Source organism: Pteropus alecto, unplaced genomic scaffold (genome assembly GCF_000325575.1).
Source record: "Pteropus alecto unplaced genomic scaffold, ASM32557v1 scaffold20, whole genome shotgun sequence".
Classification (NCBI taxonomy): Eukaryota; Metazoa; Chordata; class Mammalia; order Chiroptera; family Pteropodidae; genus Pteropus; species Pteropus alecto.
Window position 1 is genome coordinate 10,087,725 of NW_006436298.1, and position 26,341 is coordinate 10,114,065.

Here is a 26,341-nt window from a genome sequence, read left to right on the forward strand (position 1 = left end):
AAGATGAAAAATCAACATGTATATTCAGTATATAGGAATTAGCCATATGGAAATAATTCTAGAGGGTCTGAATATTGTCTAAAGGGCTAGTACCTTTTTAAATTCTGACCTCTTTTAAATTCTTTTCATATTCCCCTACTCATTTCTAAATCTGGTTGGACAGGATTAACTCTAGTGAAGTACCAGTGCAGTTACCTAAAGGTAAAATTTATCTTTTTTTCTTTTTTATACAAATATTTTAGTGTAATCATTTTATTTACAGAATTGCAAAAGTGTATCATTAACATTTAGTGCAAATGTAACTAATGATAATTAGATTTAGATACTGCTCTGTAAACTTTCCATATCTTTGTAAAATAAAGCTATCCAATTTAGTTAAGAGTTACTTTGTCTGTGTTCATGATAGTTACCAGAAATGCCAAATGGAGAAATATTTAAAGTGGGCATATAGAATTTTTTGAAGATTCCCATCAGTGGCTATGATGAATAAACTTCCCCTCCCCCACCCTCCCATACCCCCACATCCCAGCCCACAGATGATTGTAAAATAAAATATACATTTGAGGTATAAACATTTTTTAAACATCACAATATAAAATGTTAACTGGTTATGTAGTAAACTGATATGATAATTTGTCTTATTTGCCTTACTAGCATTTACCACCATAGGCACTTTTCCACATAGTCAAATTATGAACAGCATTTTTCTGTAATAAGGCATATTCCATGCACATCATTTAGAGAAAGGTAAATTAAAAAATAGAAAAGATTTATGGAGCATGAAATCTGCGTGCATGTAATGTAAGCATTATGTTTTATATGTATTTTTTCTCTCTGTACAGAATAATAAATACCACTATATCTGATGCAAGTAATTCACTTCCAGGATTGTGCATATTAAATGATCAGACTAATCCCATCATTAAATTATCACCTTGCATTTATCATTAAGACTTCATTACCACGTATGAAATATATACAGGACATGTTCCATGTGACATGACTTTCTGCTTAACAAAATGGGTCTGATTTCTGTGTTTCTACAGAGATGAACAAGTCAGCAAAACATCTACAAAATGCCTCTGATATATGTAAGCACATCTGTGTATAAACACAATGAAGATTTTGGAGTGGGCAGTCATTTCCACTTCAATGAGTATAATTCCTTGCCTCAACTCCATGCTTCAAGGTTTTTCACAGAGGCCTGAAACTAATAAACTAAAAAAGGTATTTTACATGTAAGTTCTTACAGCAACTAAGGAAAGAATTTCAGTTTGAATCACATGGAATCCTTTACTGCTCTGCTGAAGTTTCTGATCAAGAGGCAAACAGGAGCAATGCTAACATTTTGTGTGCATATCCTGCAACATCTCTCTTAAACTGACCCAAATTAGAAGAATTAACAAACATACTTGTTACTGAATACTAGAAATATTGAATCAAATGTCAAACTCAGTCTGATTTGCTTTAACAAGTAATACCATATAACCTCTTACAAATTTCATAAAAATGTGAGCTCATTTTATCCTGACCATTTTACCAGAAAGTAATTTATATCCATAAGATTTGTACAGATGTTTGGAGGCAGGCAGAACCAATTCAGGAATTGCCATATTGTGTTTCTAACAAACTGAAAAAACAAAAGCTGTAGCACACAGAACACAAATAAAAATACAAGAAACATAAAGATATATGGAGAAAAAAATAAAGCTTTTCACTTTCTCCATCAGAACCAAGGTTCTTCATGGGAGTAAGACTATAGAAAAAGCAAAATCACAGGTTACTGACAGCCCTCAGTTATTAAAAGACACCTTACATGACAACATGAATCATTATAGAAATCAGCAGCAATAAATTCTATGATTATACAAAGCAAAGAAGTCAAAAAATTCTGGACACAGATTTGACTATATAGGCCTGAAAAAAGAACCCCATCCAGATATTTGGTGCACAGAAAGCACATTCCCGTGTGTGTTCAACTTCTGTGCTTTTCTTTTGTGCACAAAACCTGATACAACTGAGGATCTTAGGCCGGACCATACTAAATTAAAAATTTTGAAAAAGTTTCCAAAAATTAAAGCATCAATTCCTAGTTGTGATTCAAAGTTGATTTTTTTTTTTCTCTTCTGGGAGCAAGCAAATAAAAATATAGCCATGTACATGTAATTTTACATGTATTTATAGTTATATGCTGAGCACGGAGATCTAGCAGGAGACAGCTAGTGTTAGATATTCAGCTTTGCTATTGCAATATTTCTTCATTTTTTTTTTTTTTTTTACACAAGGCCAAGATGTTGGGCCACAGACAAGGCTATAGATCCTATGTTCCAGCTTAGAGCATTTTTCTTTTCAGTTTTTCCTCCAACATGGAATGTCACACAGCCTTGCTTCCGTCACTGCAAGAAAGAAAAATGACAAGTAAAAAATTAGGCAATACATTATTACTAACAGCTGCAAGAATACCAGAACGAATTTCCTTCTACCCTCTGAATTGATGAAATACACAGATTCTCTATTAAAATGTATCTTTTAAGGATTTTCACCTTTAAGAATGTAAAATTATTAACCTTAAATATTTGAAACTTATCCATCAGTAACAGAGCATACAAGAAATCTTCTGAAAGTTAGAAAAAATTTAAAAGGGTAATGTACTATAGGTAAACAAAGAGCAAATCACCCAGAGGTCTCCAGATTTGTACTCAACAAACTGGCATTTCCTTCTTAGTCTTCAATAAAAATTATGCAATATCACTTATCAAAAATTTTAAAAATTTACTTAGGCTATGAAGAAAAGGTCTACCTTATCTTAAGACACAAACATGCTCAGCCCTTGTCAAATGTGTTAAAGAGTTTTGACTAACAATTGTAAATATCTTCGGACTTTATTAACTCTATGGAATTTCTCTAAAGAAAATGACTATTGAAAGTTATAATTTCTCCAACACTAAAATTAAGGTTTCAGTGCTAGAATGCACTTCATACACACACCTGCCGAAAGTATTATGGGACAAATATCACTTTAGGCAAACTCAAGGCCAGAACTGAGTTTTGGCCAGTGAGTCTTTTCATTTCTATCTTTACATACATACACACACATCCACAAACAATGCTACCTCCGTCCCCTAAGTTTTTTTCAAAGGATTTCAATGCCTTCCATCCTAGGGCCACTAGAGAAGAATGTGTGCACATATGAACATATATGTGCACATGCACCAAACATACACTTGGTCAGTCAATAAAACAACACCCCGAATTCAACGGTTTAGAGGCAAATGCTAGTAATATGTTAGCATGTATTTTTCAAATGTTTAGGAAAACCATTATTCTCCTTGAACATAGTTGAAAGCATGTTCTATATATAACTGCATTCTGAGATAGAGGTGAAGAAGAGAGAAAGCAGATAAAGCTGCATGCTTGGTCCTGGTTGGAGCAAACAGCAAAACCTTTTAGAAATCTTAAGGCTATGCGGAGAAACACTCAGCTAAGTAAGGTGAAAAGCCTGCTGCCATTGTGTGGCATCAGGTTTCTGGTATGCTTGACAAATACACTGCAGAGACAGAATTAATAGGTTAGGCACCCAGATCTAGCCATAACAATCCTAAAGTATAACATATTCTAACAATAGCGCATTTATACAGCGCACTTATGCCAGAAGAGAGAATTCCACAAAGGTCAGACTGTATCCCCAAACACTAACCATTCAGATCGGTAAGATCAGAACCTGACTAACATTTTCAGGTCACTTTTTTCCTGGGAAAAGCTACGTATCTAGGACACCAATGCAATATCCTTGTGTTAGTATCTGACTATAAATTCAGCTTTTGAGTTATTTTTTTCTTAAAAAAGGAAAGACATACCATAAATAGCATCAGAAACTAGACATAACTAAAAACATCAGTCATCATACAATAATTGACTATATTATTTTTATCTAAAGAAAGTGACTCAAGAATATAAATTTCTCAGCCAATGATTTAACATTCAGTGTAGATAAGAATGAGAAGACGTTCATATATACTTACTGCCTGTAAATTATTTTACTTTGTAGTAAGATCTATTAAAAATTTAAATGCTAACACACACTCTCAGTTCATAAAAAACAGAATTATGCAAATGTTACAAATGGACTAAAAGATGCTCAAATGCATTCACAATAAGAGAAATGCAATTAAAACTACACTAGAAGAGTATTTTACACCTATTAAGTTGGAAAAAAAATCAGAAAGTTTTATTTCACCCATCGTGTGAGGGGGTACAAGTAAACAGGCACTCTAATACATTATTGCTGGTGAAATGGTATATTAATACAACCCCTATGGAGGGCAATACATAAATTACAAATACACAAACTCCCAGAGCGCCAGCAGTGGCACATATCATAACTTATCCCACATAACAAGTTGAAGTATAAAATGACATATGAATATAACTGCAACGCTGTTTGTTCTAACAAAAATTGGAAACAATTTTAGTATCTACAACTAGAGGTTAAATAAATTATATACATCCATACAATGAGATACTATAAAGCCGTAAAAAAAAATAAAGCTCCCTACCAACATGAAAAGACCATCAAGATAATAAAAGTGCAAAAACAAAGTGCAGAATGGTGTGTATGCTACTTTTTCTTCAACAACAAAAAAAGAGTATGTGTGGGAGGAATATACTTGTATTTCCTTATTCAGACAAAAAAAAAAATCTGGAAAAATACACAAGAAATTAGTAATAGCAGCTGTATACTTTTGCATGTGTGGAGAGGGGGCAAAACTGGGTGAATAAGGAGCAAGGGATAAATTTTATTGTATATTTTCATAATTTTAACTTCTGAATCATGCTAACATTATCACTTAATTTGTAAAAAAATTAAAGATTCTGGATTCCTTGTGCAAAGATACTCAGTGTAACATCATTTGACAATAAACATGGAACCAACCCAGACATTAACATGGGACTGGTTAATAAATTCTGCAACACTCATATAGCAGATATTAAAAAAATGAGAGGGTTTTATATCTCATATCTTCATGTGGAATAATAGTCAAGATATATTGTTGGCAGAAAAACAACAAGCTGCAAAACAGTAGAAAATACATTTTTTAAAATAATTAAAAATATATGTAAATACATACATATCAGAGTCTAGAAGGATATACAACCGAAATAACAGTAATTTCTGGGAAGGGAAAGATATAAGGAACTTGAACTTATGAAATTCTGTAGTTCAATGATGTTGAAATTTTTTAAATATAAGCAGGTATTATTTAATATAAGCAGAAAAATAATAAAAAAATAAGTTTTAAGGCTATAAAAATAACTCTTTATATGAGAACATTATAAAACACAGAAACTACTTTTGACAATTAACTAAATTTTAATATCTGTAGAATCACATTAGTCAAAAAAAGTTTTAAAAAAAGGATAACATATCTTCCAGTACCTTTTAATACTAGAATAAAATAGGTTTTCCTGCTGTTTTCTCTTGGACGTAAGAAGTAAAACGTTTTAGAAACTTTGGATACTCTCGTTTTGCCACTGCCCTTAACACTGAGGCTGGTGCCCATCCTCCAGGGTTCACTGTGAATTAAAGAAAAATTAAAATCTGTTAGGATATAATTCTATAAACAAATGTGAAACACTCAATTTGTTCCTATGCTTTAAAAAGTTCCTCATTTTGAAACAATCAGCAACTCTTAAATCTTTACTATTAAATTAATTGCTTAAAATTAACCACCGGACAAGAAAATAGCAAGTAAGAAAGCATTTATTACCTTTCTAAAATATCCTTAGTTTCCTAAATTGTATGCAAATGTTCATACAGCTACACTTTAGGTTACTTAGGGAAGATTTATTCATCAAACTCTACTGTAATCAAGTAGTAACTTACTCAGGCATAACCATCTCTTTTAAATACACTAGCAGTTGTGGCCCTGTATAAAGAAGGTATGAGGATCTGATTAGATGGACTTCAATAACTACTGTAGGTAGGTTATGGGTGTCATAAGGAACCAAAGTAACAGGGCTGTTCGGCAGCAGGCCAATGTGAATTAAATATATAACTAGCTAATAAGGACTAGGGACCAAAGATTCAGAAAACGAACATGGCTGACAATAAGAAAAAGAACTGTTACTTTCCTTTCCCATTGTTGCGTATATTCCTAAAAGTATATATTCTTTCAGGCAAATATTTAATAAAATGGTTCTTAAAACCAAAGATATGTGATAGTGATCTTGATATGAAGTTTTAAAATTTACCTATGCAGACCCAGTTTCAGAAAGTCTGATATAGTAGTTCTGGGATGAAATCCAGATATGTGTATTTTGAAAGTTTCCCAATAGTTTTGATATACATCTATCCAAATTAAAAATTACTAATCCAAAGGATAAAAACTAAAAAGGCATTTCTAAATGGCATTTGTCCAGTCAGTTATCATGCAGATCATACTAAGAACATCCACATTACCAAGTAGCAAAAACAAACAACAAAATACATACCATTAGCGACATACGTAATCTTGCATAGAATGTTGTCCCTGCTAATCTCTTGGTTTCCCTCTGGTGGGCTTACCAAGGTTTGACAAATCATAGCAATATTTATTTTGGCACGAACACATCGATTGTTTAGCTGCCAAAACAAAAAATAAGAAGAAAATACCAGTATAGTAGATACCCAGTATTTTATAATCTCTACTGGTCTAATACTACATTAGGTTAATCCAAACCATAACTCCAGCAAAGATCAAAATCTCCAACAAAATCTTATAAGCGCCAAAAAATAACACATGCCAAGCTAATAAGAAGACAGTAGAAATGATTATCGCTCTTTTTATGTGTAAATGGCGCTCGCTAAATCGAAGTAGAAACCAGAGGTTGCCAGTAGTTGATCATGGCTTGAAAGGTAACTGTAAGAAGTAGCCTACATATACTACCCATCAACTCTGTCTCATCTCACCTCAGAAGGAAAAGAAAACAGCCCTGCTAGGATGGTCACAGCCATGACTCTTGTCCCTCAGGTAACACATGAGTTATATTGTCCCAAAGAGACAACATAAAACAAAATCTAAGAATCATTATCAAGTATCTGTGCGTGTGTGGTATATGTTTATCACTTTTGCACTGTATTGTTTATTTAGCTTTACATTATACAACTATACAAATTTACACAGTGTACTTACAGGAGCACTGTCATGATCCACAGAAAAATTACAAACTATCCAAGTTTCAGGGTCATTTTCAGTCAAGGCTGGTATCTTTCGAATGGCAGAAAGATATAATACATCTCGTTGAGAAGCAGGCCACACTCTCTGTGAAAGTAAAAATTTTTTGAAAATACATTTTATTCATATATAATATGGAACAGAAAAACAAATGTACAACTAATAAATATCTTAGTTGAAGGTAAAATCTGTCAAATTTTAAATGAAAAGCATCTGAGAATATCCATCAAAGGATTAATTATGGACGCTGAGTTAATGGTTTTGTAGAACAATACCAAAAGAATAATATTCTGCTATTTTTTTTTTTAAACTGTGGTAATATATATGTAATATATAATTTGCTATTTAAACTACTTTTAAGTATACAATTCAATGGCAGTAATTACAATCACAATGTTATGTAAACATCACCACTATTTCCAAAATTTTTTATCACCCCAAACAGAAATTCCATTAAGCAACAACTCTCCATTAACCTCTCCCACAGATCCTGGTAATATTCTGCTTTTAAGTGTCGTATTAAACTTCTGTTTAAATTGTTCAGAGAGTTTAAATCAAAGATTTTAGAGAAAAAAAGATTGCTCCTTTGATATCATAATCGTATCTGAAGAATTCCCAATCATATAGAATCTTTCAACTTTATAGTATGCAAGGAAAAACATATATTATTGGAATGACAAAGAACCTAGGTCTTAGAAAACTGGGACTACATACTTTCAAACGAGAGAAAATTTGCAGTATGTAGTGTCTTTCCTGATCGTTGAGTATGATAAATAGCTAACAGCTCAGTGTCAACATAACACAACTCATTTGCAAAGTGAAATGGTTTATCTTTTAGAGAGATAAAATTCCATGAAGCTGATGACAGTAGTGTTAGGGAAATGTATATGAAGCTAATAATAAACAAAAATTTGGCCATGTTAGAACTAATAAATGCAAATCTGCAAGGATGATAAGACAGAAATTTAGAGTGAGAATGATTTAAATATTAGAAGATGAACAGCCTTCTTTAAGACCAAATTATAAAAGAAACCAAAAAAAGATGTCAGTGTTATGGAATTTTGTTGAAAAAATGCCAAGATAATTAGTTTAGTCAAATAATTATAATTGTAATTTAAATTATGGTACGTATAAGATACATTATTTTAATAATTTTTAGTTTTAGTTTTCAAGAAATAACCCTAATACAATCTATACAATCCTCCCCTCCATTTACTATTTACTTAGTGAAATACTTGCAGCAGATTGTGTTCCGGGATCAATTATCTTCAGATAAGAGTCTTCTGATTCTCAATTAGTGGTAATTTATTTTCATTCCAAATTACAGGGCAATTAATTGATATTTTAACATCTACTAAATTTTAGATTTTGCCTAGGACCTCCCTCTCCACTCCCCTGCCCCCCAAATATGTATGCTTCATTGTCACAAATATGTAGAATCTTCATTGTCACACATTCTTGAGCAGCTAGCATGTAAAATGAAGCCTAGCTTACAGGCATTAGATACAAAAAAGATGCCTCAGGTGACAGGACTGAGTTTAAGAGATACAGAGCAAATCTCAAATACACTCGGCTCAATTAAAAAATCATTTGAAAAAGAGAAACTAAGTACTTATTGAATCATTATATTTCTTATATAACATACAATAGTGCTTTTTGGTGGATCTCTCCAAAATTTTAATTCCTTTTATTATTCTTTATCCAAAATATTATTTTGGATAGAACAGAACAGAATAAGGTAAGAGAAATATTAATTCTACCATTTTAAATATCTAGACTAGTAGAGGAAAAAATGACATGAAAGGGAACTAATTTAAATGAAATGATTCTATATGTACTTGTGTATGACCAACCTCTTAATAGTCATGCCCAGTAATTTTCCTTTGCTTTAAGATCATCCACTTAAATCACTTTCAAATCTGTTAGTCTTAACATAGGCTAATAACATATTTTCTACTCCCCTTATTATATTGTAGTCACTTTCATATTTGATAACTATCATTTATCATTTATCTCTCATAGAAACTAGATGCTAGAATAAAGGATTTCAAGAATTTCTTTTCTAGACTTAGAATGTGCATAACTAACTGTAGGTCTTCATCAAATACATTGTTTCTAGATATTTCTCAGGTTCTTAGCTGCACCCATTTCTGCTTTAAATGAGGTGATGTACCTTTCAAATACATGACATTCATGAATTATTAATAAAGTCTTTGAATTTTTTGTGGCATTTAATTTCCTGCCAAATTTTACTTTAGAGAATTTATGTCTCAGTTTGAACTACAGTAGAATCCTTTCGGGATGAAGAGATATTTACCTTGTGCGTTTGATATATGATGATTGCATTATCAGCTAATGTTTCCACCACATGGAAGTTTTCTATTGTTGCTGAAATAAAGAGAAAATATTAATAGCCAAAAAGATACATTACCTTTTTCTAGAATGTGATTAATTCATTTATACTGAAAGTCAATTACAAATGAACATTATGGTAAAATGAACAAGTTTCTGCCCCACCTAGGCTAAGTTCAAACAAAGGTAGTTAATACCTAGTATTTAGGGCTATAGATAGTGGCTATGAGACCTGATCACCCAGAAATCTCATTTTTTTTGGTCCAATATCTAGCTTCCACAGCCAAAAAACAATTATAATCAGCACCACTGCATTATTCTGGCACAAATTACTCCCTAACACTATGACCTCTCTCTATAATCCCTAATTTACTAAAGCTGAATAAACTGTTCTATCTAGGCTTAGGTGACTGTATTTGTGAGAAAAGAATGTCAAACTGCTACTGATAAACATCTTATGATGTTCAAAAGTATCTATTTACAAAATCTGGTGCCCAAGGGAACCCCTTCGCCAAAGAATAACTAAACAAACCACAGCAGGATTCATCTAGGATTTACCATGGAAAGAAAACAGCATAGGAAAAAAGTATATGATAAAACAGATACTTTTAATATTAGTTCTGGCTTTTCCACTAACTAGTTCTATGGCCTTAGATCCATCTGAATTTTACTTTGTTACCTACCTATGTAGGATTGTTCAGGTACTGGATCAAATTCTACAACATACTGAGAAGTATTTTATATAGTAAAAAAGCTCTATTTAAATATAAAGTATTGTCAGTCCCCTGTATGATTCTCCAGATATCCTCTACACCGACTTTGTAAACTACAAATCAGATACAGAAAATCAGGTTGGATTTAATATTAAATATTAAATAATAATTATATTAAAATAAATTTTAAAAATATATTAATTGCAGCTTACTTTCCCAATCATTGCGAACATCAACATTCCAGAAGTAATTGCAGACTTCATGTCCTGTAACGCCTTTAACTGCATGAGTTGCTTTCAAAGGATCCAGAACAATCCCATTTTCTTCTACTTCTCTTCTATATACCTACATAGGATATATTTACAAACTTGTTTAAAAAATAAAGATCAAATTTCTAAAGTACAAACTTGAAAGCATATTTTAAAACTTAATGGCTTTTTAAGATTTTATTTATGAAAGTGCATGATGGAACATAAATATTCCACTAAAAAGAAGTTTAAAATTTCAAATTATTTAGACATGCAACACATAAAAATATTTAAAACTGCAAATCCAATGTAAACTTCAACTATGAAAAATATGCATGTGTGATGAATGACTACTGTGAGTTGTTAAAAAATAAATATATCAATTTAAAACAAGCATTATTTACTGAACATTATCAAAAACTGTTCAACATGACTAATAAGGCCATATAGCCTGGTTATAACATAATCTCCTTAAAGATATTGATTTAAGGCAGTTTTGTTCAATGATGTATCCCCAGCATCTAGAATAGTATATGAAACACAATAGGCAATTATTTGTTGAATCAATGATTGAAAGCTGAAACTACCATAAAGATCTATGTGTTGACTTTAAATACTGAGGTTGTGTACCTAAAGTACTGATTAAAATTAATTTTTTCAAAATTATAGAGGGTTTGCTAATTTAAAGATCTCTATAATAAATTCTTTTGACAAATGAATAAACATATTATCACAGGGAAAATCAGCTATTTATGGCGTGCCATTGGGGCCAGACACTGTTAGGCATTTCACGCGTAGTTTACATTTCACATACAGTTTCTCCTTTAGATCTCTCTCACTTATTTGTTATTGGGACAGCTATTTTTCTAGTCACCTAAACTGGAACCTGTAGACTTTTGACTCCTTTCACACTTCACATAGCCATTAAGCTTATTATCAATCTTCTATAAGACCAACAACTTGACTTTTCTATTATGGTTACCTTTTGGTAGGCTTTCATCACCTTGTACCTGACTCTCGCAAGTGGTTTTCTTGGTCTCTAATCTCTTCTCTATCAGCTTAATCTTCCAAAAACATTATTTTGCATCCAATAGTTAACCTACTACTACAAACGATAGATTATTCTCTTATTGAGTTATTTTATACTCCCAATAATCCAGCCCGATTTCTTCTTTCTCTAATGTTGTGGGCTATAGGAGTACTTATTCTCTACTCCTCAGTCCACATGGAGGGCCTTCATCTAGACTCCTGGTTTCTCTTCACCCCTTCATTTCCTGGAACCTCCCTCGGGGGAAACAGCGACTTATCTGAATGGGGAGTACAGAGAAGGGACTAGGCAGGTTTGGCTCAACCCCTTCTTCTGCAGAGAACATGCATCCTGGTGTGCTTTTGGGGCTTGCTCTTGTGGAGAAGGTCTGTGATTATCCAGCTGTGTCAGAAACATTAAGTTTAGTAATATTAGCTGAGGTAACATATTAGCAAGACCTTGCAGCAGCAGCTGGCCTCCATGTAATCCAATCATTTTATCAGAATTGTATCTAATACTCTGGTATCTTATTTGCCAGTCTTCTCTTATTTCTTAATTTGTTCCTATTCAGGAGAGGAAATTCTGCCCATTTTCTATAATAATTCTGGTCAACACAGTCTCTACCAAACACCTGATTAAGAAATTAGCTTTCAAGTTTTTGCTCATGTTTATTTCTTGTCTAAAATGCCCTCACTTCACCTTTGTCGCACCTTATTTCCATTTCCATAGTTCAAATGGTTCTCCTCAGTACAAAACGATCGGTTTCAGATCACAGATCTCTTTCTTTTCCAACTTTTTTTCACTAATCATCTGTACTCTTCATTTAATACATTATCAGATTGAGCCAAGTAATGGTATCTTTTAAATGCCAATATCCTTTTCCCCCCAACTAATGTTTCAGCTTGGAGAGAGTCCTATTAAATATCTCTTTTTCTTTAGCATAGTGCCTTGGGCGTGAGGTAATCCAAAGTTCAATGTTGCTGCTGCTTTTTAATCCATTTCTGCGTGTCTTTAGTCCTTGCTCTTATTCTATCTCCTGTGTTTAGGGATGTGAACCAGATTAGCTGATCAACGTCCAAATATCAAAAAAAAAAAAAAAGGTACAGAGAGAGAAAGGACAAAAAATGAAGTATAGACATAGACCAGAGGGGAACACAAAGTGATATCTGGGCACAATACTGAGTATACTAAAAGAGAGAGAAATACCCAAATAGTCATCAGCTAATTGTGACCTGTTCATAATTAAACTGCAAAATATTTTTTCATGGCCTAGGTAGAACAGAATGATTTCTGCATAGATTTGGACCATAAAGATATTACGTAAAAGCTAAAGCAAGGAAGCAAAAAGACATTTTATTTCTCAATATTTGGTGCTTCTTTGATCACGTGTAATAATTTGTTTAAAAGTAATTTTAAAACACTATCCTTATTCATATCAATAGTAAGGATAATATGACTGTAACAGAGCTACAATTAGAAACCTATAACATTTCACTGGAAATTACCTTCATTTCTCCTTCTTCTACAACCAACTGCCAATTGGCATCTCCACCTACATCCTGTAATGAATAAGTCATGTGGTTCTGCACCATTTCTTCAACCTTGAAGAGAAAAATAAAGCTATAAGAATACACCTCCAATTAATAGCTATGGCATAATCTCTAAAACATAATGATATTCAGTCTACTTCAGTTCAGAAATGATGTTCTTAGAAAGCTGAACAACCAAATGCACAAAGGTTAGTACGTTTTATATAATATTGAGTTTAGTCTACATTCTAGATATATCGAGGTTAATGACAGGAGGGAGAAATGTGGGAAAGGAAGATGCTTCAAACAAATAACATATACTGGGCCTAATGTGCATCAAGTGACCAAAATAAGCATTTTCTGGAAAAAAAAATTCCTTCCTTTACTATAAAATTTTTACAGAAATGACATCTTAAAGGATAAAATCATGGAACACTAAGGGTAAATGGAGCACGAAGAGACTATCTAGTCCAGTGTTCCTATATTTAAGACTATAGAAATATTAGAAAGATCATTATATGTTAAGATTTTCTCTATAAAAAAGTAACAAAACTTTTCTTTCATTGATAAACTTCTCTTTTATCATAACTATAAGCCAACTTATAAAATAATCAACCCCCTCATTTATTTCATTCCAATTTCATGTTCTAAATTCTTTCAGGGACAATGCTAATACTCATATATGCAAACATTTACAAAAAATCACCTTTTAGTTCATTTGAAAAAATTTCTAAATTTCTTCTACTAAAATTTAACTGCAACCTCTGCTTTTAACTATCAAATTAACCCTACACATTTTATATAAGCAAATAAAGTCGAATATTTCACACCTCCCGAATCCTCAATCAGATTTAATGGTAAGATTTCACATAAGAGTTCTTTGCAAAGTTTGAAATGTATAAAACAGAACTGAAGTGATAAAGATTGTCTCTGAAGAAACCGCTTCTTTACCATCTACACAGACACTTTTTTTCTAAGCTCTAAGTTTAGGAATATTAGCTTTTACACATAATTTTATGTAATAAGCACAGAAGAGAAGGTAGAAAAGAATTGGAAAATATGTATATAATACGTATATAACACTTCAATTTTTATTCCTAAGTTTAACTATTTATTTTACATAAAGTGTTGTGCGTTTATTAGAGAACAAGAACCAGGTTTACACATATTTTGAAATAAATACTTTAAATACAAAATTAATGGTTTGGGGACAGAAACTTAAAATTATAAGTGTTCTATACAAAAGGATATTAATAATATGTTATTGTAATATGTATTTCTGCTACAAGTTTTCTGGATCTCAGAATGCATTTTTAGTTACTGAAAGTAGGTATGAGTTTATGTGACTCTTTAATTGGCAATTATCACAAAAAAGGTTTTTGATAATGCTTTTATCATTTTTCTAAATTGAGATTCTACAATCTACTTTTGTACTAAAATGCTAACATAATATTTTATTTCTTTATTCATAATCCTCAAAACACTGTGAATGGTGTTGGGTTGCAGAGTTGAGAGAAAATTTTAAATGTGACTAATAGTACATTCTATAATTTTATAAAGCCCAAATTAGAAAACATAACTTTGGGGACTGCTGGAAAAACCTGTGTGCCTCTATAATTTGAAATATGCTTTAAGAGGGTAAGGATAATTAATGTGGGATTCCAAGTTATGAATATATTCAAAATGTACCTCATTTACCAAAGAGGAATAACAAAATTCCAGCTGGTATTCCTAAATAAATAAAACTCACAGTAGCACTGCCTTGATTTATTTGTCTGTGTCCCATTGTGATTTGGAGAAATTTTTACCCTTTTTAGATTCTAAGACCTTAAAAATCTTTAGATCTGAATATGTACTTTTTAGGTCGAACTGGGAGTTAAGAACACCTACATATATTATGAAATCAGAGGCAGAAAGAAACGCTTCCCCAAAATAAGCCCCATTTTTACCATTTTTAATGGATTACTTGTAAAAGAATAATGTGAAGGATTTTATTCTGTTAAAAAATGGAGAGTTCTGTTTAATGACATTCCTATCACAGTTACCACTGCACCTATGGAAGTTTTCAGTCTTCTACTCTTATTTACTTCCTTGACTTAAGAAGGCTTGAAAAAGTCCAACAAAGAAACAACACAAGTTTGTATTCAGTGCTGTGCTTCTAGGAAATTAATGAAATGAATGAAGTACTCAATTACTGTAATAACCATCTCTGCAAAGTCCTCATCATGGAATCTTTATCCATTATGGCATCTTCCTCCAGGTAATAATATTAAGGTTAACAAGAGAGGTGATACAGATAAAATCTTACTATAATGAATTTTTGTTTACGGCAATAAAATATGAAGTAGCCTATCTTACTACAGGGGCAGAGACTTGATGATTTGTACCATAGACACTACAGGTCTAACCTAATGATCCACTCCATTTACTGTTTTCAGTTATGACCCTGTATATCAAAATTAAGTGAGAAACTACAGACCATTAAGTTGGATGACAATAATAAGCACAAGCCAAATTTACCATTTTATTAGGATCAAAACTTGATATACTAGGAAATAATGTTACTAGTAACACCTATTACTTAAAAAAAAAAAAGATGATATCAAATTATTAAAGCAGGTTTCTCCTGCTTTAACTATATTTGTAAGTTTTAAATAGACTAAACATAATTTCAGGAATCATGTCCTTGATTTTTTTGGACCTAAAGTTGAAAATGATAAGCTGACATACACAGAATCTTCATACCAAATGAACTATCAAAAAAATGGAGATAAAACACATTTGAAATAAGAGGTGATGGTACTCCAATTACAACCTTTTCTTTCACCTGACATTTGAATCATTTGATATGCCATTTTAGGAGGCTGTCTAGTTAGATTTTTCTAACATTATTAATACAGAAATTTTAAAAGAAAACTGCCCTTTGATGGCACAACAAAATTGAAATGAATCAAAGTCTACTGAACAAAAATAAATCTGAGAGAGCTCAAACACACCTTAGATCTCTTTCTCTCACCCATGTGAAAAGAATACAACTATGCTTATTATTAGAGTCATAGTCATATAGAGATTTGCTGAATAGAATAATTTATTAATAACAAGTTAATAGTACTGTTAACCCAAAAGAAAAATGGCCAAGGACATGAAGTCGATTCACAAAAAGAAAGGCAAACAGCCAAGAAGCAAAAATATCACTTTTAGTGTATTAGACTGGCAAAAATTAACTGAATTATAATATTCAGTGTCAGTACAGCAAAAGAAAACTGACCTGGGAATGTAGCTGGTTCAAATTTTCTAATGAACAGTTTAGTAATCCACATTAAAAAAAAAAAAAAACAAAAAAACTTAAAAGTGCACATGGGCTTTGCTCTAACAATTCTACCTCTAGGACTATAGTCTAAGAAATTAATCGAATAAGTGTACAAAGATGTATATATAAAGATGCTGCATATAAAAGAGTGCCTATGTCGCACTACTTATAATAGAGACAAATTGAAAATAAATGAAATGTTCAATATTAGGTGAGTAGGTAGACTCAGTATGCATATCCATAAATAGATGAGGAGATATAGATCTATATTTACTGATAGAAAGATGGGCCTAATTATATGTTTTTTAAAAAGCTGGTTACAAATTAGTATATATAGAATTACCTACTTCGGTAGGAAAAAACAATTAAAGTATGTGTATTTATCAATATGATTTTTTATATGTATGAGAATACTAATAGTGATGTAGTATTTTAATTTTATTTACTTTCTAGTTCTGCTTTAAATAGCATGTATTACTGTACAATAAAAAAAGGAAGGATGAAATAAATAATTACCACAACAATGTGTTACTATGGACGTAAAGTCAGAAAGAACTTTACAAAGAACTGTTTTTACAATGATGCTCATCATAGATTAACTCACAGATTTATTGCCAACCCTTTGATTTTTTCCCCCCCCCAACAGTGGATTTTTTTTCCCTCTGACTTTTACGGTGACATCTTTAGATGGTAACTGTGTTATGCCAATAAATGTGACAAAAAGATTCATTCATAAATTCAAGTCCTTTCTACTTTCTGTACACTTTTAGAGCTACTGCATTCCCATTATCTGCCCATCAGACAGATTCATGATTTGCCACTAATTTCCTAATAAATTCACTTATTTTATTTGAAGTTATTTTCAGGGCATCTCTCAATTCTGTTTAATTATCTTACCTAATTAGGATTATGAACATGATTTCAACAAGAACAAAGCAGTCAGGAGCCAAAACTTGTATACAGATGTCAAAGACAAAAGAATCAACAGTTAAATGCCAGAGCCCAAGTCTGCTAATGACACCAAATATCTGGCATATAACACAGTTTAATAATCTAAAGCTAAAACAGCATCTGATCATGAGCATCATATATTAGGGAAAAACCCACCGCAAAGAATTTCTCAACTTATATACATGAGTTACACAAAAAATTAGGTAAAGAAGTAAGCTATGACTTGGCAAAAGACTTGTAGAAATCTGGGCACCTGCTTCTCAGTGATATATTCATCTGTACTTGAAGGCTTTCAGTCTTCTATAGATCTACAGATAGGGCACAGGTCTGGGTTCTGAAGTCCTAATTCTTATGCACCTATTAGTGGCTTATATTCTTTTTTTGCTCTCGTTACATTTTCTTTCCTTTATAGACTATGTGTTCCTATATTTTAAGAGAAAATGGTGACCAGTACTGACGGATTTTAGTTTATTTTACTATTTTAATGCAAGGTGGAACTTGGCAGGATAAACCAAAGTCTCCCAGTATTATCAAGTTTAGTCAGTAATTTATTGTGAATATGAGTCATTTTTTAAAAAGCATGTACAAATGGATGTGCAAAAGGTAAGAAATACTGTAATAAGTTTGGCTACATGTGATTTCTAAAAGGTTAATTAATCTATTTCTCAAAAACATTTAAGGAGAAAAAAGCTGCAAAAATCAGAAAAACAATTTGATTCTTATTTTCTTCTTTACTGTATAGTTAAAAATGAATGTAAATTTTATTCATATGTGTAAACTAATAAAATGTTTTAAATTATGACTTTTAAAAATTTATTTGAATATTGAGGAAAAAAATGACACAGATCATTTTGATTAGCTCGAAGAAATTATGTTATTATAATGTTAATAAAAGCTCACTTACTGAGCACTTATTACATGCCCGGCCCTAGGTAGATCAGAGTCCTAGCTAAATCACAGAAGTGAAGTATAAAAGAGTTAGGAAAGTTGTCCAATATCATGCAGCTAACCAGGATTTAAACTCAATAATTTGGGAATTTGGGTTAAGATAACATAATGTAATGCAATAAACTGTAATCATTACATAGACACAAAGCTGAATTGTAAAGATGTGAAGATAGAAAAATTTTTTTTCCAACTAATGTTGATGCTAAAAAATATTCCTCCAATGATTTTATTGAGGGAAGAGACTATAAGCATCCAGTTTCCTGTCATAAATTCCTAAACCCTTACAATGATGCCAACTAACCAATTAAAACCAATTTTCATAAATTTAGCATATGAACAGGAATATTAATTTATAATATCCAAAGATAATGTGCATAAGAAAAGTACAATCTGTTCAACAGTACTCAACATTATAATGGTAATGAGAGAAAAATTATTTAAAAAGTATTTCCTGCTCACCTGAAACTAATATAATACTGAATTTCAACTATAATTGAAAATAAAAATAAAAAATAAAATAAAAAATTATTTTCCTCTTGAATATAATTATATTTAAATTAGATTAGAAGTGAGACTGTTGACACCTGCTTTTATGCTATAACATATCCTGTATATATTAATATAAATGTGAAATAAAATGCTGAATCCTATCTGAAGAAATAGATATTACATGATATTTTAAAACCAGATACCTTTGACTTATTTCAATTTGATCTGAAGTCTTTCGGGAGTTCCTCCTATATAGTAAAATTCTAAGCTATTCAAAGTAGAGGATACAAAAGGCATGTGCAAGCCTGATAGAGGAACTGTTTAGTAGGTAATGAAGGCCTTTTTAGTGCTTATTGTTACTATTTAAAATTCAAAACCAAAACAAGTGGCCTAACCAAAAGATTTCTAGGAACTGGGAAAGCAGACTGAAATACAGCACAGAAAGACTCAAGTCCACTCTATACATTCATACAGTACCTGGGAGCTGAATCTGTGAACATCGTCAGAGGCACTGACTAGATCAATGGAAGACATGGAGGAAGAGCGACTATAGGGCTACCAGAGACAGACAAAGAAAAAACCAAGTAATCAGAACAAAGGCACAACAGAGCATTCAGTACCAACTTCCAAACACAAGATAAAGAAAGAGAGAACAAAGCACTATATGAAACAAGCTCAGCAGCAAGTGCTGACTTCATGTACCTATTATGTGTTATGCTCCAAAATCTTTCTAAGAAGAATGCAGTAATTCTAATAATATAAAATAATACAACTTAACCCAAAGAAAAGAGAAATTTAATATAACTGGCTATGCTTCTGGTTAACTATTTTGGACTGGTTACTCCCTATCCACCCCCAAACCTCTTTTCCCCTTAAATAAGAAAGAAAGAAATTATGTTCAGAGGAAGATTTTTGTTTTGGAAGATGTATATGGAAGAAAACATATAATATCAAAAAATCTCATTACTCGAATTCAAGAAAAGGGAGAAAACTTATCAAAAAAGAGTTCTAATCAACAGTGAAGAACAAAACAACATATACGTCAGTAAACTCTAATATTAGCTTACCTTTTGAACAAATCTATGAGTCCCCACAGAAGAAAAGGCATCTCCAGATGGCATGGATGTAGGCCAATGTAACCTGACCTTTTCACTCTGTGACTAAGAAAACATATAATGTTAGAATGGGAAGGTTTTTAAGTGTATTTCGCAGCTAAAGAATAGATAACATAATCTGGAACTACCAACATTTAATTATTGAACACTTTAGTATTTATAAAAATTTGAATTATGAAACTAATCTAAAGATACAAGCCTTGCCAAATCCTGACACTTACTTTATGTATTCCAATTCAATCTCTTCTTTTGGAGTCCACAGCTACTACCTTAGACCAGGGATTAGTTTTTTGATTTTGCTTCTAGTCAGACTCTCAATACCAGCATGACATCATTACCATGAATCAATCTTAACACTGCTGATTTTCTTATCCAAACTCTGACCAAATTATTCCAATTGTTCTACTTCATCTGAGACCTGCACGGCTGTATCATTTGAACCAATATCACTGTGTCCGTTATGTTCCAAAAAACATATGTATATCTTTCTAACTATGAAGAAGACAACTGCTAATTTCTATTCAACACTATGTGCACATAACTGCAAAGATCTCATTTCTCACTCACCACTTTATTGCACATACCTTTCCTTTTGTTGGCAAATAATGTAAAACAAATAATGTAAACTCAATATGTCACTAAAGAATACCTATATAGTGGCTGAATTGTTGAAAGCCCTATGCAATATCCACTGCATACAATGAGGGAATTGATCTGAACCTTTGGAACTGATTTCATGGATTACTGAAGCTTACAACCTCTACAGCATTGACACATTGTAATCATCTTTGTCATACTGGCATGCCTAGTTATTAGGCAAGGAAAATCATGGTCTGTTTAACAACTTGTTTTGTAGAATATCTACCAAAGTGTCAAAAATAGACTGAAATTAAATGAGTTAATAGCTCCATAAATATTTTTTTTTCCTAAAGCTTATAGAAGTTTTCATTGATTTTCTTCCATTTCAACTCAACCACTGTGTTGATATTTAGGAAAGCAGCATTTTAGAGCCAGAATGGATGATTTGAATCATCTTGTCTAACTCTTTGTTTCACAGATTAGAAAACCAAGGCCCAGAGAATTTAAGTAATATGTTTATAGGTACATAGTCACCAGTATAACTAAGAATAAGAATAAAGCTGTCTTTATCCAATCGTCTGTTGATGGGCATTTAGGTTGCTTCCATATCTTGGCTATTGTAAATTGTGCTGCCACAAATATTGGAGTGCATAGATTTTTATGAATTATTGTTTTGGTTTTATTTCAATAAATACTCAGAAGTGCAATTGCTGGGTGAAAAGGTATATACATTTTTAATTTTCTGAGAAACCTCTGTACCATAGCGGCTGTACCAACATGGTTCATACATACAATGGAATATTACTCGGCCATTAAAAAATGAAATCCTACCATTTTCAATGACATGGACGGACCTAGAGGTTATTATGCTGAGTGAAATAAGTCAGACAGAGAAAGATAAATATCATATGATTTCACTTACACGTGGAATCAAAGGAACAAAAAAAACAAACTAATCAAAAACAGACTCACAAATAAAGTGGACAATTTGGTGACAGACAGAGGGGAATGGGGTTGGGGGACTAGGAGAATGGGGTGAAGGATTAGTAATTGATAGCTGGGCACAAGGATAGGGAGCACAGTACAGGGAATGCAGTTAACATTAATATGGTGGCTAAGTGGAGGGCCAGGGGAGGGAGGGAGCAAGTAGGGGAATCGTTTTATGGACATTATAGATGTCGTTGTCTTGACCTCACAGTTCACTAGTCTTCCCATAACAACATATATATTAAAAAAAAAAAAAACAAACCTTAAAAAAACAAACATGATGATGCTACTTCTGGTAATACTTTTGGCATCCAAAATTAGAGCTCATTTAGGAACTGAAAATTCCTGCTCTTACTGAGTGCTATGTAGTATCTTTCAGGTATAAAAAATGAGCAAAAAGCTTTATAAATTAATGTGACATGAACTTTTTATTACTGATTTAGAAGAAAAAAATGAAAAATGAACGAGAAAATTAGTCACTATTGCAGTTGATTTATCCTCAGGTAGATAAGCCAGTAAATGGGCATAACGGCCATGACTGACTTAGTAATGATAGAGAATGAACATGTCAACTTTTTTTAATGCAAATTAATCTGTAGTATAAAACTGATACACGTTTATCTGCAAGATGCTTAAAGTCCTGGGAAAACTAAAATTCATCCTTAAGTACCCTCTAGTGGTAATATGTGGTAACTGCATTGAAGGCAAAAGATCAAATTAATCTTGAAATCAAAGTTAAAGGTTTAAGAAATGCTTTCCTTCAATTTCCACAGAAGCTAGGTATAACTGATGTAAATTTAATGGTGATAAAATACTGAGCAGAATTAAAAGTGAGAAAGTAATTGAAGGTGAAGGTAGTGAAAGCAATAAAGGAGATAATAAAAATGGAATAATAGTAATTTAGAAGAAAAATAAATTCTTGGTCATTTTCCTTTCGAATTTATATGGTGCTCGGTGGTAAAGAGAAAATCTAAGAGACAGTTTCATTCCAAGTAAATATATGCTTTATATTAATAGAATGATAAAGTTGGAAACTTCAAAGGGAACAGGCAGAATATTTTCATTTAATTTTGTGTTAATTATGCATGTTTCCTTTAAAGTATCATTCATTGGTCTTTCTATTGCTTGGAAATTACTCGATGAAGGAAGTGACAAAGATTTGTCTACATTTGTGATTCAGTATAGACATACAGTTCATTGTCTAGTTTATCGGTTTAACGATTTTCAAATTCTTTTCATATAAAATAACATATCAAGGAATACCTAGTTTTAGAATTTTTAATAACAGTTATACCTGTTCTTCTATTTTATCTTGTCTGTCAAGAGCAGCTTCAACAGCATCAAAGAATTCTTCTTCATTAATCAGACTATTTGGGCCTTCCTATTTGAAAACAGAAAAAAAAAAAAACGCAGTTCATTTAAGAAAATGGAAAACACAGATAACCCTGGCATTAACTTGAGGAAAGGTGAAAAGCGACTCAACAAATATTTATGAACCAGTGAGTACATTAGATCATATTATAAAAAAGATGTGCAACACATGCTCTGTGCAAAATCATGGGTATAACAATTCACTCACTCAGGACCTATACACTTACTGTATATTGACCAACACTGTGTTAGGGCAACAATCTAGAACTATGGCCACGGGCCAAATCCAGTCCATGGCCTACTTTTGTATGGCCTTTAAGCTAAGAATTTCATTTTTAAATGGTTGGGAAAAAAAAGAATAACACTTTTGACATGTGAGAATTACATAAAATGAAGATAAAGTTTTACTGGAATACAATCATGCTCATCCATTTATGTATTATCTATGCCTGCTTTTGTGGCAGGGTTGAGTACTTGTAACTTGAGAACTTGTGAACAGAAACCATATAAAATTGTAGAAAGTAAGTACAAAGTTGTATAAGATCTATAGTAATAAGAAGTGCAGAAAGGAGTTCTGAAGGGGATCTTCCCAAGCAAAGACAATTTATGGAGAAAGAAAAGTTGAACTGACACTTGAAAGCCTGGTTAGATGGAAGAGCAAGGTTCTCAATCACCTGGGGAACTTGTTAAAACAAAAATTCCCAGGCCCCCATACACAGAAATTACTTTTTAGTAGGCATTGGATGGAGCAGGCATTTGCATGTTTATAAGTCCTCCAACTGATTCTCATGCAAGTGAAACATCAGTTGTATCAGAAAAATATAAATAACAATAGCAAAATGAAAACAAGCAAGTATGCTCCTGCTGTGATGAAAAAAATAAGTGACTAAGCTGAATAACAGCTTCATGTTATGGTAAAGTGGAGGCTGAAAAGGTAGGCTTGGGTTTAAGTTTCCCTAAATTTTTAAATACATAAAATGACATATGAATGATTGCTGGTCTGTCTGGAATCTTTCCATTTAGACTGATAATCCCAAGTCACCACTACTTCATGAAAAAGCAGCAACATCATCCCATCCCATCATTAACTTGGGGTCATACAGGAAGGAAGGGTGATGGGAACTACAGTGTAATGCCTGTCATTTGGCACAGGTAAATGAGAAATCTTGATTTAATGCAACAGTTTTTTTTTTAAGTTATGAGGACTTCCTCACAACCCATTTAAAAAAAACAAAAACTTTTTATTCAACTATGACATACATACAAAATACTATATATCTCTATAAATTATCGTTAAGTGAATATAACTATCTAATACCTAGCTAGATCATAAAAAAGAGCAGTAACAACGTTCGGAGGCCTCTATTCTGTGGGATTCTGTTTTTAAAGTTAAAACATTTCAAAGACACTCAAATGACAGCAGTATCACTTTGGTCTCTTATACAAAATAGTCAAAACCTACTCTGAGCTCAAACATATTTTCTAATGATTTTTAAAACTGTATTGATCACAATCACATCTATACTTTTAAAAATTATAATACTCATTTAACCTATGCAATCACGTCAGAGTCTCCATCTACTAATTAAGAAATATAGCATTAAAAAATTCTACTTTCAGGTGGTAAGCATACTATGCAATATACAGATGATGTATTATAGAACTGTACACTTGAAATTTATATAATGTTATTAACCAATGTCACCCCAGTAAATTTAATTTAAAAAAATTAAAAATTCTAGTATGACATGAAATGGGCAAGTAAGACAAGTACATTTTTCCTTTGATGGAAAATTTGACAGAGAACTAAAGTAATTGCAATGAAATTGCCTTTATTAAAAAACAACTTAAAAAAAAAAAAACAAACCTTTATCTCATCACGCTTAACAAGGAAAAAAGCTATTTATTGCTAAATCTACAGGACACTCCACAGTCTCGATCTTACTTGCCCTACTGGGAACATTTCTAATGATTCTTTGAAGAGATCTTTATCCTTGGATTCCTCATTTCCAAGTTCATCTCTACTAAATAAGCACTCTTCTTTGGGTTCCTGTGCAGGCTCATCCTCCCCTGCTTACCCCTTAAATGTGGGTGTTCTTTAAGGTTCTACACTTGCTCTCCCCACAGCATTCTTCTTCATTTCTAAAGCTTCAGTCATCATCTGATGATTCCCAAATTCACAGTCTGTCCATCCCTCTCCTAAGATCTTCACATCTAATAATATATAAGACCTCCTCAGGTGAATGCTTCAAATCACATGCAAGATGTCTAAAACCTGTTCTTTCTCTAACTTCACACCAATCTGATGAAGGCAGAAACCTGGGCCTGTTCTTGGACTTCTCCCTTTTCCTTCCTTCAATCATCATACCCTTCAATTATATTTTCCAAATACCTAATTTGTCCATGTCGATTCCTACTGTCCTATCCTAATTTAGGCTATCTTCAAGTCTCACCTCTAATACTGAAAAAGTCTCCAAGCCCCTGTCACAACTGTCAACTTCAACACATTCTCCTCACTGCAAGAAGCAGAATGATTTTTCTAAACTGTAAAATCTGAAGACTTCATTTGCTTAAAAGCTATTTCTAAGGATCTGTAATGCTCTCCTGCTTCTGGTCTCTAAATGTTTTTTGGTTTTGTTTTTGTTTTTTTTTTCCTGAGCCCCCTGCCCATCCCAATCCCCCAGCAACTTTCTTTCTAGGCTATTCACCTGGTTAAAATCTACTCAACCTATTCATTCTTAAGGTTTCAGCTAAGATGTTGTTTCCTTTGGGAAGCCATCCCTTTCGGTGTTAAATGTGTTTTATAAGGTACATTATTCTATTTGCCTGTTATCTAGTCTATATTCCCATTAGTATACATTAAGGTGGGCCTAGGCAGGATCCTTGTCTGCCTTGTTCCCTCCAATATCCCTCATGCTTAGCACAGTACCCTGCAGTATAAGAAGTCTTAAGAAATGAATTTAAGATTATAAATTAATTTCTGAGGCTACAGATGACAGAAATATTTAAAATTTGTTTAATAATTAGAATATCATGAATGTTTGATGAGAACCTATAAAGTCATATTTGAATTAATGTCTAAAATCCATGCAGGTGTAGTGCTGACACAAGAAAATATGGATGGTTCAAAATTCTAAAAGGAAGAGAAAAAAGGTGTAAAATCTGGCCCTATTTTAAGAATTGTATATTTAACTCGATACCACAAGGATTTGGTAAGAAAAAGGTTGAAGCACCCTTAATCATTTTCTTCATTAAAAGAGGGTGGGTACATTTCGAATGAGTGAAAAAATATGGTTTAGTCAACAACACCATTGGAATAAAAAAGTCCTACGTTATATCTTAATTCTTAAAAATCTAGATATACCAACAATATATTTTGAAGAGACTATTAAAATTTTTTTAAAAAACCAGAAAATACAAATAATTATTTGAAATAGAGAATATTTTTTTAAGCATGATACCAAATGTAAAGGTAAGTATATAAAAAGGGATTAATTATATGAAAGTA

General features: G+C 32.2%; 1 protein-coding gene across 2 annotated transcripts in view; it reads right to left on the reverse strand.

The window, feature by feature from the left end:
* Positions 1-922: 922 nt before the first annotated feature.
* Positions 923-26,341, reverse strand: part of COL4A3BP (collagen type IV alpha 3 binding protein) — a 78,092-nt gene continuing 52,673 nt past the window's right edge. Inside the window, exons 9-18 of one of the 2 annotated variants that reach the window (XM_006913149.3) lie at positions 22,757-22,843; positions 19,849-19,941; positions 19,259-19,336; positions 13,060-13,155; positions 10,492-10,624; positions 9,532-9,602; positions 7,173-7,301; positions 6,493-6,622; positions 5,438-5,574; positions 923-2,396 (exon numbers count right to left, since the gene is read on the reverse strand). In XM_006913149.3, coding sequence (XP_006913211.1) covers positions 5,447-5,574; positions 6,493-6,622; positions 7,173-7,301; positions 9,532-9,602; positions 10,492-10,624; positions 13,060-13,155; positions 19,259-19,336; positions 19,849-19,941; positions 22,757-22,843 — 945 coding nt within the window. In that variant the 3' untranslated portion in view covers positions 923-2,396; positions 5,438-5,446. The remainder of the gene's footprint in view (positions 2,397-5,437; positions 5,575-6,492; positions 6,623-7,172; positions 7,302-9,531; positions 9,603-10,491; positions 10,625-13,059; positions 13,156-19,258; positions 19,337-19,848; positions 19,942-22,756; positions 22,844-26,341) is intronic. The other variant, XM_006913150.3, reaches the window with a different exon arrangement.